This window comes from Aotus nancymaae, unplaced genomic scaffold, assembly GCF_030222135.1.
Source record: "Aotus nancymaae isolate 86718 unplaced genomic scaffold, 86718_ANA_hifiasm-v0.15.2.pri h1tg000059l, whole genome shotgun sequence".
In the NCBI taxonomy this organism is placed as follows: domain Eukaryota; kingdom Metazoa; phylum Chordata; class Mammalia; order Primates; family Aotidae; genus Aotus; species Aotus nancymaae.
This window is the reverse complement of record NW_026988473.1, coordinates 49,397,991-49,415,290: the sequence shown is the minus strand read 5'-3', so window position 1 is coordinate 49,415,290 and position 17,300 is coordinate 49,397,991. Positions and strand designations below refer to the sequence as shown.

The 17,300-nt window shown below is 43.4% G+C and overlaps 1 protein-coding gene across 9 annotated transcripts in view; it reads right to left on the bottom strand.

Annotated features, from left to right (window-relative positions):
- The window catches only part of IRAG1 (inositol 1,4,5-triphosphate receptor associated 1), a 158,101-nt gene that overhangs the window by 5,713 nt on the left and 135,088 nt on the right, over positions 1-17,300 (bottom strand). For 8 of the 9 annotated variants that reach the window (XM_064365180.1, XM_064365179.1, XM_064365177.1 and 5 more), the window contains 5 exons: positions 15,100-15,149; positions 14,446-14,553; positions 12,591-12,655; positions 3,102-3,221; positions 1,706-1,840 (listed from right to left, as the gene is read on the bottom strand). In XM_064365180.1, the coding sequence (XP_064221250.1) occupies positions 1,706-1,840; positions 3,102-3,221; positions 12,591-12,655; positions 14,446-14,553; positions 15,100-15,149 (478 nt within the window). The remainder of the gene's footprint in view (positions 1-1,705; positions 1,841-3,101; positions 3,222-12,590; positions 12,656-14,445; positions 14,554-15,099; positions 15,150-17,300) is intronic. The other variant, XM_064365176.1, reaches the window with a different exon arrangement.

The window sequence follows — 17,300 nt, the reverse complement described above, 5'->3', positions numbered from 1 at the left end:
GGAGCTGGCAATTGCCTGAGATCAAATTAGCTAGATAAAGCATCGAGGCCCTTGCTTTGCAAACCAGACTGTTTATATTCCATGTACTCTCTCTCTGTTTATTTATCTTTTGTTCTTTCTCAGTGTTTGGAAGTGTTAGAAGTTCTAGTCTGTCTCAGCTGTATTCAGGGGTGCCAGAGGAAGTGCTTTTTGTCCAGGGCTTTGCTTGACTGCATTGAAGGGGAGGAAGGCAATGTGGTGGCCTGAGAAATATGAGCAGAGAAGCCTCAGGAGGGCGGTGAGGCCTAAGAAGAACAGGATCTGGTTGTCTGGAGTAGGGATTGCGCTTTAATTGTTAAACTTGGAGGTCCTTTCGTTGGGGAGGCAGTGGGTACTAGCACAGGTTTGTTTTCAGTGGAGAAGCATTTCTCCAGTTCTCCTAACAGCTCTTCCCTCGAACAATGGGGTTGACCAGCATGGGCTGAGACCTCTCACGTTAGTTGAATCCTCCACTAACTGGGCTGTATTGGTAGCTCCTATGTGCCTATCCATTTTGATTCTAGTCTTCACTTCATTACCTGTTTGTTTCAATTATGTGGTCTCCAGAGTTTTCCAGCAATAAGGCACAGATATATACACTGATTAGATAATATTTCAGCAGCTGATTAGATATTTTGTCTGGAGCTGCCCTGGACCCCAAGATATCCCAGCGGTCTAAAAACAAGGATTTTGGTGAAGGTTTTCCAAGGTGGCTACAACTACATTTTAAAAAATCAAAATCTAAGACTTGTGGTTTAAATATACTAATAGAGACAGTATAGCTAAATATATGAAATCAGGCTGTCCTGAAAATCCAGAATGTTGGTGTGATCATTATATCTATGGGGTAGAGTACTCCTCTTCTATGGTGCTAGTTTATCCTATCCCTAAGCATGTACTTCTGGAGGATATTCAGGCTGGGTGGGGCTGAGACCTTATTCCCATAATACTTCGTTGCATGAAGTGCCCTGGAACTAAATGAGATCATTTCTACGATTCTGCATCCTAAAGGCCAGGCAGAAACCACAAGTGAGACAAGATATAGATCTATATTCTCTTTATCTACATGTTATATTCTCCTCCCTCAACTTAGGGGAAAGTACCTTTGAAATAGAAAGTATTTTAAAAGAAAACCCCAAATATTTCCAGCCTAAAGTGAAGACACTCTCTGGATGACCAGATTGGTCAGCATGGTAGGCACCTGTTGGAGACTCACCTTGCCACTGAGTCGAGTTTGCCCTCTGCTCCGCGTGTCCTCCCAGTCCCTGTTCTTGTAAGAAACCCACTCCAGGGCTTCGAGTCAGCTCCCTTGGTCTTGGCCCTCTCATGGGGATAGCTACCCATCATTTCACCTGAGAAATGAGCTAACCATGGCTGGGCTGGGACTCCACTCAGGGCCCTTCGCCCATCCTTAGCTCCAGGAGCTCTTGATTGCCATCTTCCCTCCCCATGACTGCCCTGACCTCTCAAGCTCTTGCAAACTTCTGATTGCTAGTGATCTTGGCTCTTTGATATTTTCTCTACCTCCCTCCCAACATGAGTGCCCTCTTGGTTTCTTTGGCTACTCACTGGGGCCCCAGATTTACTGCTGCCCTGGACTGGCAATTCCAGGGATTTTGTGCATTCAAATTAGGTGAATTGTAACCCATTCCAGCAATGGCAAGGACTCCAAACACAGGCTTCCCACCTGCTTCTTGGGCCCTTTTCCTCTTCCTCAGTTTCTTCTACCTCTTCAGGTTCCTCAGGACTCTCACCCTTCTGTTCTTCCTCCTCCTCCTTCAGGTCTTGAAGTTCTTTGGTCTTCTTTAGACCTTCTTGGAATCTGGGAGACAAAAAGGAACAGTTGAGTCTGGAAAGGCCAGATGCAGTGCATCCTTTCCTGAGTTCCTAGGGGAGAGGGCTTGAGCAGCACCTCCAATAATTATGCACTTCCTGTGGTTCCACAAAACAGGAAAAAGCTGGGAAGCTCCACTGAATCCCAAGGCAGCTCATGCCAGTACCATTTCCCCTCACTCCTCAGTCATCCTTCCTGTTTATGTGACAGTGTGACAAAACTGACACAGAAAAAATGTAGTGCAGGATCTCCTGACTGGGTTCTTATCCCACAGAACATTCCATAGGCCTAAGATTGTATTTGTTCTCCATGTGACCGTGGAGCTTCAGCCTCTCATCTGTGAAAGAGGGAGGGGGACACTCATCTCACAGGGCGTTCGAATGTTTTTTGGAAGTGCCAGGCACATGGCTTGACCTAGAGAGGTAGTCAGTAAAAGTTTACAAAACCAATGAAGGAGTTCATGCCCATGCATTCCAAGGATAGAGCACAGTTGTGGGTGAAAAAGGCAGGCTTTCCAAGAGAAACCCTTGTGGTTTTTCTCCCCCAGGATCAAAATTACCCCAAACATACTCTGTTCACTTTTTCTATGCTGAGTGTCTAACACTAGCAGTTTGGTCGGGCAAACCCACCACTGAAGCCCAGGGGTTCTGTGTCAGTGGGAAGCTATTTCTCCCTCATGAGCTATGGGGACAGTAGACGCTCAGGCTGCCATACATGGTCAGAGGTGAGCCTCTACTTTGAGGTTTGGGCCCTGCTCAGGACTTGCTTGGTCTCTCCAGTGCTGACAACTGGCCATAGGTGCTGTAGAGGAGGGGAGAGTTGGAAGTTGAAGAGATTCTGTGTGTAGGAGGAAGGGGTGACCAAAGCAGTTCTAGGAAGCAGAGCTGCAGCTGCTACTGGGCACTGTTGGCAGCAGCAGGACTGCTCTGAGCACGTGTCAGGAAGCCTCAGGCACCGCCAAGAGGGACCCACCCGGGCTCCTGATTTCCAGACTATTCTGAGCAGTGGCATTCTGGTGGCTCTCTGCCTAAAAAGAGGGCAGTCTATCTAACCACACCCGCTGACCCTGCTTCCTCCTGTCCTTCCTGTGGAACGGTCTTGCTCTTTCCTATGCAGTTCCTTCCTGTAGCAAGGAGGTCCTGTGGCCACTGGCTCATTCCCTACAGCCTCTAAGAAACAGGAAAGACCCATGGGAAGGCATCTTCTGAGACCTGCCAGGTGCCCTCAGCGTGGCCGAGGTCTGACTCACCCCTTGCTGAAGGCTTCTTCCTTCATCCTGGCCTTGGTCTCCTGACTAAGCTCCTCCAGGCAGCTCAGGGTCAGCGCAGGAGCAGAGGCTTCACAATCTGGGTCCCCATTTGTCTTTCCACTAGTGAGAAGAGGGAAGCACAGGGCATCATTTCAGAAAAAGGTGGAGGCCTAAAAACAAAACCACGTTTTTGGCCCAATTCCTGATTAGGAGTACAGAAACTCAGGTTCTTTCAGTAGCTTTCAGATTTTTTTCCAATCCTTCTACCCTGAGACAAGATTTTATAAAGGTCCTAGTCCATGAATTTTCTCCAGCCCATTAAATACGACACCAGTTCCCCTTCTCCTCATGCTCCCAAAGTGGCACTTATTCTTATTCCGGGAGGTGCTGTGATGGGTGTGCTACAGCACTGAGATGAGGAAAATGGGGCAGAGCAACACATTTAAGGTCATTCCATCCCTGTCATCCATCTTTCACCTGAAGACCCACACTCATTCTTTCAAATATCCACTGAGCATGACTAAGCCACATTAGAAAATAAAGAAATGCTTTTTATCAACATGGAACTTAGCAGAAGGAAAATCCCCAAAAAAGGAAAGAAAAAATATGTGATTAATTACAAATTATAGCTTTTATGTAAGAAATTATGTACAATGACAGAAAATTACATGGAGAGAATGTGTTTACAAAAGGCCTCTCTGAGGTGCTGAAGTTGAAACACAGTCCTGAACGATGAGAAGTCAGATGTATTAATAGCAGAGGAGACAACTGGGCGCAGTGGCCCATGCCTGTAATCCCAGCACTTTGGGAGGCCAAGTGGATCACTTGAGGTCAGGAGTTTGAGACCATCCTGGCCAACATGGTGAAATCCTGTCTCTACTAAAAATACAAAAATTAGCTGGGTGTGGTGGTAGGCACCTGTAATCCCAGCTACTTGAGAGGCTGAGGCAGGAGAATTGCTTGAACCTGGGAGGCAGAGCTTGCAGTGAGCCAAGATTATGCCACTGCCCTCCAGCCTAAGTGACAAAATGAAACTTGGTCTCAAAAGACCAAAAAAAAAAAAAAAAAAAAAAGCAGAGGAGAGATTATCCCAGGAAGAGAATGCAGGTTATATGAAGACTCTGAGACACAAAAGGTACTGAGTTATTTGAGAAATTAAAAAGAGGCAGTGTTGCAGGAATTAACTTTTGGACAAGAGACATTTGCAATCCCTGTGAGGTATCCAAAGGGAGATGTCAAGTAGACAGTTGACTTCACCAAGTGAGTCAGGGAAGAATTCTAGGCTGGAGATATTCATTTGATGTCATCAGAATACAGATGGTATTTAAAGTCATGGGGATGGACAAGATTGCTTAGGGAGGTGATATGAGGAAAGACAAGAAGAGGACCCAGGACCAAGCTACGAGGAACTCCACACTTGGCTCAGGTGGAAAAGAAGGCGTCTTCAGAGGTGGCTAAGAAGTAACAGCCAGAGAGGTAGGAGGAAACCCAGGAGTGGGTGGAGTCTTGGGAGCCAGGAGACAAGAGTGCGTCAAGGCGGGAAGAGTTAAAGGTGCTACTCACTTCTGAGAGCCTGAGTCCGAAGCGCACAGACAAGGTGACTATTAGACTTGATAATATAGAGGTCAAGAGGAGCCTCCATGTAATGGTGGGAGCCAAGCACAGGTTGGAATGTGAAGTAAAGAAAGGGAGGTGGGAAAGGTGAAGCCACAGACACAGCAATTTGAGTAGGAAGGAGAGTAGAGGGGTGTGTTGGAGGGAGTGCACAGCTGAAGTAGGTCAAGGGATGATGCACATTTGAATGTAGATAGAAATGGTCCAGTAGAGAGGATGAGAGAAAGGGATGCCCAAAGGAACCCAGCTTTTGCAAAAGGAAGTAAAGACAGACCTTGGAAAAATAGAGAATCTCTCCTTGTTTGTAACAAAGGGACCAGGATGATGAAGTTGTTGGGCTGGAGATCTGGTGAAGGAAAGTGAGAGGGCTCCTATGGGAATGTAGCTTAGGTATTCTCTATGAAGTGGAAGGCAAGGTCATCTGCTGAGAGTGAGAGGCAGAGGGGTCCAGGAAGGTTTGTGGAGAGAGGAGAGGTGTAAAGAGTTCTATGAGAAAGAAGGAAAACATACTAGAACATCATGGTAGGATGACTGGGTGGTGCTGGGAGATCATTGGAGGTATGGGATCACAAGTTTAAAGGAAGTATCCAGATGGCTATGCTTTCCCTAGAAATCCTGCAGCCCACATTCGTGTCCTGATTCCCAATGGGAGCAATGTCGTCATGGAGGAGTCCACCAACAAGGCAACACTGTGAGCAGAGCTTTCCAGCCAGGACTCTGAAAGATCACAGCTGCCACTCTCCCTGAACTCTCAGACAGGGTTTATGAGTGAGCCTTGTATCTTCTCCTCATTCTTGGCATCAGTTTCCCATCTCTTAGTTTTCCTCAGACCTTTTAAAATTTACATTTAGTCAGGCTGGAAACCACAACCCATTGTGAACAAGAAAGATAACGCTCTAAAAATACCAGCTATTCATAACATTTCTCCTTTTGCAAATTACATTATTCACTCCCTTCCATGTGACCTTAGCCTAATGTGCAGTTTCCTATTTATCTAAATGACTGGAGCAAGAGGAGGAAAACACAGCTACAGCCAAGGGCAGGGAAAGTAATTCTTTCATGAAATACACACACACACACACACACACACACACACGTATAAATATAGGAAATGAGATATTGGTATCAGACTTTTGAATTCTTTTATATACAGCTGTCAGCCTTAGAGGTTCCTTAATGTTTGCCATACATGAAGGAGGACAGTGTAGTATAGAGGAAAAGAACTTGCCTCAGGAAAACCTGGATTCAAATCCCAGCTCCAAGACATGCAAATTACTTAACCTTCCTGAACTTCAGATTCCTCAACTGTAAAATGGGGATAGTAATACATATCTGATGGTGGAGGTGTAAGAATTAATGAAGAAATGTAAATAAATAAACATTCTGGAATATGGCACTCAACAAATTATATCTGTTATTGCTATTGTTATATAGTGTAAATTGATTGGTACATTTTGGGAGCATTCTGAGCTACCTCCAAATATGACTCATAAGAAATTCAGGCAATTATTTATGTCAACAAGGGAGAACTTGTTATACATTACTGAGACACTTCAGAGTCAGAGGAACCCTAAATGTGAACTAATTTAAAGTATGATAAAATTAACATTACATCCTCATAAAATGGCTTTAGTAAATTTCTCAGGTGCATGTCTATTGCCTGTCATCACACACTCATGCACAGTAGAGTTTTGCAGACAAGTGATGGTAAACAAATCTCTCATTGTCCTTGGGTCATTTTGTCTCTACAGACAAAAACTTTTCCCTAGCACAGCCAAAAAGACCATTTCATTGACCTTTTTACATGCAGCATGTCTGTCCATTTCAGCTGCCCTATAGGGCTTTCATATATATTCTCTTATTTGATCTTTCCAATGTTAAGAAGAGCTAAAAATTAACTTATGTATCAGGCTGTGGTCTAACATCTCACTTGAGGCACACAAATGATCCAAGAAGGTATTCTGTTCTCCGTTTGACAGATGAGGAAACCAAGGCTCAGAAAGGTTAAGCTGAGGCATGAGAATCGCATTCCAAGTGATTTCATATCTGTCAAACAGAGAATAGTAATGTCTTCTTGGGTCATGTGTGAGCCTTAAGTAAGATGCTAGAACACAGCCTGATACATAAGTTAACTTTTAGCTCTTCTTATCATTGGAAAGAGCAAGTGAGAGAATGTACATGATCTTGAGACCAGACTGAGATCATACAACCAGCATGTGGTAGAGCTCAAATTTTACCCTGTGCAGTCTGATACGTGCCCATTCTTCTGACTGCACTATCTGCCACCTAAGTGGGGTATTATCCCATTTCACAGATAAGAAACCCAAACTCAGGCTGATTGAGTGACTTGCTCAAATTCATCTTACTGGTGCTGGGACTCTCACCTTGGTCTTCTAACTTCATGTCAAGATGGACTTTGCAGCCTTCCATGAACCCCATGTTTCTTTCAATGGAAGTCTTTTCCTTTCATTCTGCTGAGTGAAGCCCTTCCTGCCCTCAGTCTGGACGGTGGCTTCCATGCTGCCACTCCGTCCAAGGCTGCTTGTCTAGAGTGTAAGTGGCTGGTAGGCCTTTGTTCAATGTGTGTGTGTGTGGTGGGAGAGGGGTTGCAGGTAGGGTGGGAAATGGGGGAAACACAATATGTAAAATGTTTGCTGTTTTCTCCTGACTTCTAGACTGAGTTTCCTAAATATGTTCTCTAACTACCTGGAAGTTTCTCCCTAAGCATCTTTAAGACTAAGCTCAAATGCCTTCTCCTCTGTGAAACCTTCACTGGTGTTCTCCCCTCCTCCACATCCTCTGGTTAAAGTTGATTTCTCCTTTTTTTTCTTTTTTTTTCTCTTGAGACAGGATCTCTCTCTGTAACCCAGGCTGGATTGCAGTGGCAAGATCTTGGCTCACTGCAACCTCTGCTTCCCAGGTTCAAGCGATTCTCTTGCCTCAATCTCCCAAGTAACTGGGATTATAAGCATGTACCACCATGCCTGGCTAATATTGGTATTTTTAGTAGAGAAAAGGTTTTACCATGTTGGCCAGTCTGGTCTTGAACTCCTGGCCTCAAGTGATCCACCTGCCTCGGCCTCCAAAATTGCTGGGATTACAGGCATGAGCCACCGCACCTGGCCCTCTCTCTCCCTTTATGCTGCCACTGCACTTCTGTGACAGCATGACTCATAGGGAGGACATTGATGTATGTTTTAGATACCTGCAGATGACTGTAATCACAGGAAAAAGGACTATGTTTGGGTCAGAATAGTGCCTGGCAAACAGTAGATGCCTTTAAGTGCCGGTTGAGTTGCGTCGGTTTCACTATGGCTTAACCAGTCCCTACCTAGGAATGTTGTAGAAGTCACAAGTCCTTTCTGTAAATGGTTATTTCCTGAGAACCCAGTGTTTGGGATGGGCTAAAGGAATCTGTAATCATGGCTGTAAACTAGAGCCTCTACCCACCCTAGGGATTTCTGGCCCAAATGCTCATGGATCTTGCCATCTGTCCCTTGCCTGAAATCCTAAGTGCTTTCTTTCTGGGATGATTCGTGAAAATGAGGCTCATTGTTCTCATACATCCACCAGGTCAAAAATGTTTGTCATTGTGCTCAGCTCTCAGTAATATGAGAAACTATTTAGTCAAAATGTGGTTTTGGACAGGCAGGTATATTAGATTCAACTTTTCCCACATGGTAAACAAGATTTGAAAATGACTACTATCCTTTGTGATGGGCATATCTTCTTGGGATCAGCAAGGTTTCCAAGTCACCCCCACTCCCATGGTTCCCTCTGACAAGCCCAGCCCAGGGAACCCAAGCTTCCTTACTCCCCATCACTCAGTCCTAGATCCCTGGGGTCCACCACAGGTTTATTGGGGGAGGGGAATTCACTCTAAAATATCATCAGCAAAGCGGAGTTGCTTACTGTACAAATTTAGCAACCTATGAAATCTTTAAGGAATTTACCCTGGGTCCTTCAAGAGTATAGAAAAATGGTTATTTTAGAGATAAAATTGCCCTGTGATACATTAACATAATAAGTCCTTTTTGACACTAACCCTGTGCATTATCTACATCCTGGTTTTGCTGATCTCTCTGTGAGCGGTTCCACACACACCCTGTCTCTCACCCCGACTCAGCTTTCCACTCCATGCCCAGCCAGTCACCAGGCTCTTCCAAAAATGGCTCTTAAATCCATCCTCTTCTCTATGGTCACACTGATCTGTTCCTCCAGTTGGGTGGTCTATTAAAAGCTTAAGAGCATCTGCTCTGCTATCTACCAGCTTTGTAACCTCAGGCAAGTGATGATTTCTCTGAGCTTCAGTTTCCTCATCTATAAAACAGAGATATTAATTGTATACCTAACTCATGGGATTACGGTGAGGATTAACTGAGATTTTTAATACAAAGCAATTAGTAAAGCACTTGGCATAAAGCCAGAGTGCAGTAAATAGTTAAAGGTAATTATCATTGTCATCAGTGCAGTAAATAGTTAATGGTAATCACCATTGTCATCAGTGCAGTAAATAGTTTGTAATCATCATTGTCATCAGTGCAGTAAAGATAATTACCATTGTCATCAGTGCAGTAAATAGTAAACAGTATAGTCACCATTGTCATTAGTGCAGTAAATAGTTAACAGTGATCACCATTGTCATCGTTATCATTATCATCATTCTTTGAATACGCTACACTTTGTCACAATGACAAAGCTGGGAATGTTGTTAACCTCCTGTTCACCTAGATAATTATGTAACCTTTAGATTTTACTTTAAAAATAAGTTCCTATAGGGAAACTATTTTTTGAGACAGGGTCTGGCTCTGTCGCCCAGGCTCTAGGCTGCAATGCAGTGGTGCAATCACAGCTCACTGAAACTTTCGCCTCCTGGGCTCTAGCCATCCTCCCTCCTCAGCCTCCCGAGTAGCTGGGACTACAGGTGCACACCACCACGCCTGGCTAAAATTTTTACATTTTCTTGTAGAGATGGGGTTTCACCATGTTGCCTAGGCTGGTCTCAAACTCTTGAGCTCAAGTGATCCACTTGCCTTGGCCTCCCAAAGTGCTAGGATTACAGGGGTGAGCCAGTGTCTGGCCAAGGGGAATCATTTTCTAATCTTCCTCTTCCCCCACCTCTCTTCCCGACTTCCCCCAACCTTACACCAAAATTGGGTTAGGTGCTCATTTTCTGCTGCGTCATTCCCTTAGCAACCTATACTTTCCTAAGACGCCACTTATCATGTTTTATTATATAGGCTGCTTCCCATCTGTCCTGCTAGACTGTGAGCTCCTTGAGTACATTCTATGTGCCTGGCTCTTGATGATTAATTGTTGAAGGAATGAAAGAACAAAAGACTACAATTACGCAGCCATTTTGACTTACAGAACTGCTCTTGAGCTTTGTTTTTTCTTCATCTTCGAGACTAAATTTAAATATCACTCTCCACTCATATGTTTAAGTCTACAGGTTCCTAGGCCCTTGTTGAGTGAAGAGCAGTTCATTACGAAATGACCTTCAAGAATGAGGTTCAGCATTCTTTGAAATCTCATGGAGCAGTGTATTTTTCTGTGAACTCAAGTATTTTCCTGTGAGCTAGCCACAGGCTATTTAATCTGCTTATCCTTTGCTTAGCCAGCGCCTTTCCTGCTTCTTCACTGTATGCTTAGGAAAGATAAAATCATTTTAATACGAAACTGAATACAACAATCTCCAAAGCAATGTGTATTAAACTATAGCACATTATTTCTCTTTCACAATATGGGTAGGGCAGCTAGAATTGACTGTCTTTGTGTATAGGACCGAAGATAGGAATTCATTTTTACTCATATATTGTCTCATTGTTAGCCTGTTGGGAATTGAGTAAATGTTTCCAGTTTTAAATGGAAATCACTTAACATTTTCAGAAATCCAGAAGGGGACGCTGTTGTTCATCCTGAACCCCTCTTCCTTTGAAGATGCCCTTCCCTCTTTGCAACCCTTCTTACATGGGTGTATTCCCAATTGGCAAGTCAGCCCCTCAGGTTGACTAACAGCAATCTCTCTGGTCATCCCTAGGAGTGAGTTGCAGGTACCTTCTTCCTGGAAACCTCTGGCTTGACTTGCCTTAATCCCCATTCTGTCCCTATCTCTCCAGGTTCTAAACCCCTGGAAAGGTGATGCCACTATTGATCGTCACCCACTGACACTCCTAATTTGGGGCTGCTGCTTGTTGTCTTGAATTTTGTACCTCGGTTTCTCTTACCAAGGATAACGCTCATGTTTTCATGATCCCCACTGCCTTGGACAGAAGTGCTCAACTGGCCTGGCATGGGTTCTACAGAGTTCAGGCCCCGCTCTGTCATGATTAGAGTCTGTTGAAGAGATCATCTGCCTTGAGTAGCTCTGCAGGCCTACAGCTGAGAATGGAGCTAGAATTGAGGGTTCTCTGAAGCAGAGATTCAGGCACCCACAGGGAAGGTTGGCAGGGAGAATTTTAGTGTGCTTCTCAGTCAGAGCATCAGGTGACCATTTCTGAAGAGATTCAGAGACCTGGATAAGAGACTATGACAAGGGACTTGGTAAGTTTCTGTAAACTCGGTTACTTCCATGTGGTGGTTGTTGTGTCACTTCTTGACAATTTCCCTGTAGTGATCAAGAAAAGACAGAGAGAGACCCGAAGAGACCCTCTATAACACGAAGGACCTGTGAGCTTATGGGGGTAAGGTGGCAAAGAGAAGAAATGCTGGGCAAACTTCAAGACTAACAGGGGACAAATCACTGGGTGATAAGCTGGTGGCTGCACATAATAAGGGATGAAGGAAACAGGCTGAGTCTGGAGGTAGGAGCTTGTCTGTACTGAAAAGGGTCCCAACATACACATTCCCTGACAGGTAGCAAAACTTTTCTCACAGCAAAGAAAAACAAAGAACTGAAGCTGTCTTGAGGCAAGGAAGAAGGAAGAATAAGGTAGATCTTCTACCAAGTGAGAAAAGACACAGGGGAAAATTCTAGAGGCAGCAGGTGTGATCCAGATGTTTCTCAGCAAGCAAATGAAAGAATTTGAAAAGTAAGCTATAAACTCCTCTGAGTGCACAGAAACAGCCTGCCTTGCTCTGGCTGAGGATGAAAAGATCTGCAGATTACATAGATGCTAGAAAATAACAGACACTGCTGGCTGCTAATCCAACACGCATTTTCCTTCCCACTTCCTAACAGCAACATGATTCTGTTCAGGAATTTACTCTTCTTCATGGAGTCATTTTGCTTTATGGGAAGCTGACCCTCTCACTAACCCCAGGGAATAGCTGAATCCTATAATGACAATCCCATTCCCAGAGTGATTCTTTTAGAAAGGGACTTCCTTCTAGATTTGCCAATGAGATAATAGGGAAGACTGGTGAAAGGCTTCTGGGTTTATTCCTAAGAAAGGAACATGGCAAGAAACATTCCCTTTCTTCCTCTAGGTATTGTCCTGTCTGGAGCAGCCATTTGCTACAATCTTGATGATGAAATTAACATACAATGTGGCCAGAGGTAAGGAAATTGTAGACTGGCTAAGCTATAGCCCTGCTGTGCCATACCTGGAGCAGCCTAACCTCTGGACTTATTAAGTCCCATTGAGCTGGGGCTTTCTTTTGTCTGTAATCCAAAGAATCCCAACTGACAGAGAAGGCTCCAATCTGGGCTCTCTAAGATTGGATACACTTGGCCTCAGTCAGAGCATCTTCCTGGTTCAAGAATTTTGCAAACAGGTTCTGAAATCTTTGTGGGTCTCAGACTTCCATTCATTTCCCTTTAAACTTAATTTGCTTTCCACTGCATTTTGAGGGTGAGGATTGGAGGAATGAAAGTAAAACAGGGAAATTTTCCTGAAAGATCCCTGAAGTTAAGAGGAAAATCGACAAACTTACTTTTCCAAAAGTGCAGGCAGTGCTGAAGTGACAGGTAGGTTGCCTCTCCCGTTGGGTGGTTCTGACTGAATAGAAAACAGAAGACAGAGAATTGAGGATGAGCTACAGAAGGAAGAAGCCAGAGCTGCTGGGTCCGATGATGCTGGGAGAGGGGCTGTTGCTTCTCTTCTTTCCTCCATGCTCCCACTTTCCAATCTGCCTCTGAGCCCAGGCCTTGTCCCTCTCCCTTGGGCCTTCCCTGTCCTTCTTTTCTCTAGGGCACATGCAGCTTGCTCCTTTTCCTTTGCCTCTTCTAAGTTTCCTTAAGTGAAGAGGCGAGTTTACATCTTGAGGCTCCATTCTGGAGAGGAGCCATCAGTTTTTCTCTGTCCTGTTTACCGACTGTGACTGAACACCAGTGGGCCTCCTACAAATGCGGGTCCCAGGCTCCCTGCGATGCACAGTGATGGGACAAGCCCATCTCTGTTCCCCAGGATTTCCATGTTGTGTTGTTGCGATGCATTTGGTTTAAGTAACGGTTATCAATTTTGGCTGCACATTAGAATCGCCTGGGGGAGGTTTTTAAAAATTATTGATCCACTCCAGAATCTTGGTGTGGGGCCTGGGGGAAGAATGTTTTAAAAGTACCCTATGTGGTTTTTAATCTATGTCCCTGATTGCCAGCCCCTAGTGTAAAGGAATATATATTTGGAAAACACATTTATGATTTTAGGCAAAGTATGGGAAATAGATCTGCTAAAACACACTAATCAGCCCTCACCAATATCCTTAAACATTTTTTTTTCAGGTTGCTTTATTTTAGTGAGTAATTGGGGAATTTAGGTTGATTTCTTAGATGATTGAAATGCTTGAGGCAGGAAGCAGTGAATACTACCCATTGGCATTACATAGAACAGAACTTGAATTTCCATGTAAATCAGATTGTTTCCTGAGAGGGTAGTGCTAGTCATAGACAGGGAACAGAGAAACCAGTGAAGAAAGAATCAGAAAAGTTTTAGAGAGAATTAGCCAGGTGCACAAAGGCCTGGGTTACAGAAAATGTTTTGTTATATACAAACTGTCTTTGTCTAAAAGAAATGGAAATGTATTTTTCCTGATTACTAATACATTCTTATTCTAGAAATATGAAAAGGCATCAGGAAGAAAATAAAAATGAGCTATTTTACCATTGCCTGGAGATAACCATTATTAGCTGTTTCACATATCTTCTTCCAGAAATTTCTATGTCTACACACAGAAACACACTCTTTTATAAAGTACAAAACAGAATTATACTGTTTATACACTGGGTTTTGTATATCCTATTTTACTTGCTTTTGATTCGTAATACATTATGGACAACAATTCTACAGAAGCCCCTTACAGGGATATCCATTTGCTTAACCAATCTCTTAGTGAAATGGGGTTGTTTCCCATTGTTATGAACGATGCTGCAATGAACTGAGGCAGGACAACAATGGATTGAAGAATCAGGCTCTGGAATCAGAGAACCTAGGGTTCAAAGCTGTTCTACCACCCATCACACGTTACAAACGTCAGATACTTAAGCCCACTGCAGAGTAGAGAAAAATTATAACCACCTTGGCAGATTGTGGTGTAAGCACAAAAAGAGTTATTGTTTGCAAAGAACGCTGAGTGCCAACACCATGCTCAAGGGCACTGGGACTTCCCAGAGTAGTAGAGTACACGCAGCCTGGTCTATATTGAGTTTTTGAACCTATCACTCAGATTCTACATTGGAAATTTCCTCTCCTTGTTGACCCTGCCCTGCCTTTGGCCACCCCCTTAGGAGTAAGTATGAAGGAACGGTTTATTCTACTATCCTGTGCTGGAAGGCAGGCATCATCATACTTACCAAAGCTGGTAAGGAGGGGATGGGTGATGAGCTGGGAGTTTGGCCAGGCAGATTCAGGGCATTAAACTTGGGAACCACGGCAACACTGACCCTCCGGCGAGGCATATTCTGTGGAAAGAGAAGTGACCAGGATCACTGTCTTGGAGGTAGCAATAGCCATAGTTCAGAAGGGCTTGGAAAAAGCCTACTGGTTTCTAATGCAATAAGGGCATTAACTGGATATTTTGGCTTTGCAGTAGCAATGATGGAATTGGTGTGGAGAGAGTGGGTAAAGTTGACCCAAATTTTCTGTTTGTGGTGAGTGAACGCTCAATCTGTTCTATTTTAGCCTATCAGATCTTGGAGATACAGAATGGAAATGACCCCACAGTCTCTGTGTAACACCCTAGAGAGTGTATTAAAGCTGCCTGTAGCAAAATGAAGGCTTATGATCATTTCATATTCATTTAAGGGATGTATATATAGTTAGGGAAACCATGAGCAAGAAAGGTAAGATGTCAGAGGCTAAACTTGAGAGTATGGGAAGCTGAATAGAAACCATGTTCAGAGGTTCTCTGGCATCCATGGATCCCAGAATGAACGATTGCTTGGGTGACTACGGAAACTTCTGTGATACTCCTTCCGGGAGCCGTGTTATTCCTTGGACATACATACCTTTCCCAGTGTGAGGGACATGGACCGTGCCGTGCGAGGGACCCCATCTTCTGCAGCAGGAGAGAATGGAGAAGAGAACACAGGTAAGTTTCAGACTAGGCACCAGCAGGAAACAGAAACTAAGCTACGGTATCCATGGGTCAGAGCTGGTCCTCAAGGGATAGCCTGAGGGTCTGGGTGTTGGGGACACTGAGTTTGGCACTTCACCCTCTGAGATGGGGCTGCAGAGTGGGTTGTTTTTTTTTTTTTTTTTTCACAAAACCTTTATCCTAACTCCACTGCTCACTATAGGAAGCCCCAGTCCTGGACCTCTTATCTGACCCCACTAAGCACACTCAGCATAACACCCTACATGGTGTATGAAAACTACTCTGCATTACCAAGACTTATTGGGTCATTTCATGCTTGTTCAAGGATTTACAGTCAGAGAAACTATGAGCAAGGAAGGTGTGGTGCCAGTAAATAATGAAAACTTGCTGACAGAAGTAGTTTTAATATGTTACTTACCAAATGACTCAGAACAAAGGAAGCTACCACTCCAGGATTTTCTTCTCCTTACTATATACTTTAAGTGATAAAACTCACGTAATACATTTAGCTTCATACCAGGATAATACTGCCACCAGGAAACCCCTGAGTATGTGCAGAGAAAGGTGTTTGCTAGCTCGATTCAGTTTGATTCAGTTTGACCAATATTATCTAGTCTGCACATCTCTCTCTTCTTATATGTCCATATATTTTTGCTATGTCTCTTGAAAAGCACATAGCTGTATGTTTCTTTCATTATTATTATTGAGACAGAGTCTCGCTCTATCGCCCAGGCTGGAGTACCATGGCACAATCTTGGCTAGTGGTACAACCTCTGGCTCCTGGGTTCAAGGGATTCTCGTGCTCAGCCTCCCAAGTTTTTGGGATTACAGATGTGTGCCACCGCGCCTGTATTTTTAGTAGAAACGGAGTTTTGCCACATCAGCCAGGCGGTTCTCCAACTCCTGGACTTAAAGTGATCTGCCTGCCTTGACCACCCAAAGTGCTAGAATTATGGCATGAGCTATCACACCTGGCCTGTTTTTTTTCATAATTTAATCTGAGGTTCTCTACTAACCAATAGGTTTATACTAGTTATATTTCTTGTGATTAATATATTTGTATTTATTTCTACCATGTAATTATAGATTTTCTATTTATTTTGTTTTGTTCATTGACTTTTTCTACCCCTCCTCTCACCCTACACATTTGTTTGGAAATTACACATTCTATTTTTAACCTTTAGCATGTCCTCTTAACTTTTGAACATATTGACTTTAAATTTAAAATTAAACAAGATCTCTATTCTTTTCTTGAATAAACCTTAAAACAATAACTCTCCCTCTTCATTATATTGCTTTCCAGTATTTTTATTTCACCTTGCTTTTGTATTCTCAAATTATTATGTTTGTTGGTTTCTACAGTGAGTGCTTATTTAGATTTATCCACATTTACAAATGTCTTTGTTCACTATTCCTTGTATCCTATTCCTTTCTTCTGAGCTCAGTTGTTTTAACTTTTATTTAGGTTCAGGAGTACATGTGCAGGTATACATAAACTTGTCATGAGGATTTGTTGTACAGATTATTTCGTCACCCAGGTACTAAGCCTAGTAGACAGTATTTATTTTTTCTGCTCCTCTCCCTCCTCCTACTTTCCACCCTCAAGTGGGCCGTGGTACCTGTTGTTCCTATGTTTGTGGCCATATGTAATCAATGTTTAGCTCCCATTTATTAGTGAGAATATGCAGATTCGCTTTTCTGTTCCTGTGTTAGTTTGCTAAGGATAAGGGCCTCCAGCTCCATCTGTGTCCCTGCAAAAGAGGTGATCTCATTCCTTTTTATGGCTGCATAGTGTTCCATGGTGTGTATATACCACATTTTCTTTATCCACTCTGTCATTGATGGGGATTTAGGTTGATTCCATGTCTTTGCTATTGTGAACAGTGCTGCAACAAACATTTGCAAGCATGTGTTTGAGTTTGATTTCATTCTTCCTTAGGTGCATCCTCTAGTTGTTCTTTCAGCAATGGTCTATGAGAGGTAAACTTTCTCTATTGTCTCCAAATGGTCTTTACCAAGCCCTCAATCTTGCATGGTAGTTTAGCCATTTGTGTTCTCTTTGGTTGACAGTTATTTTCTCTTAGTTATTTTAAGAGATTATTCCATTGCCTT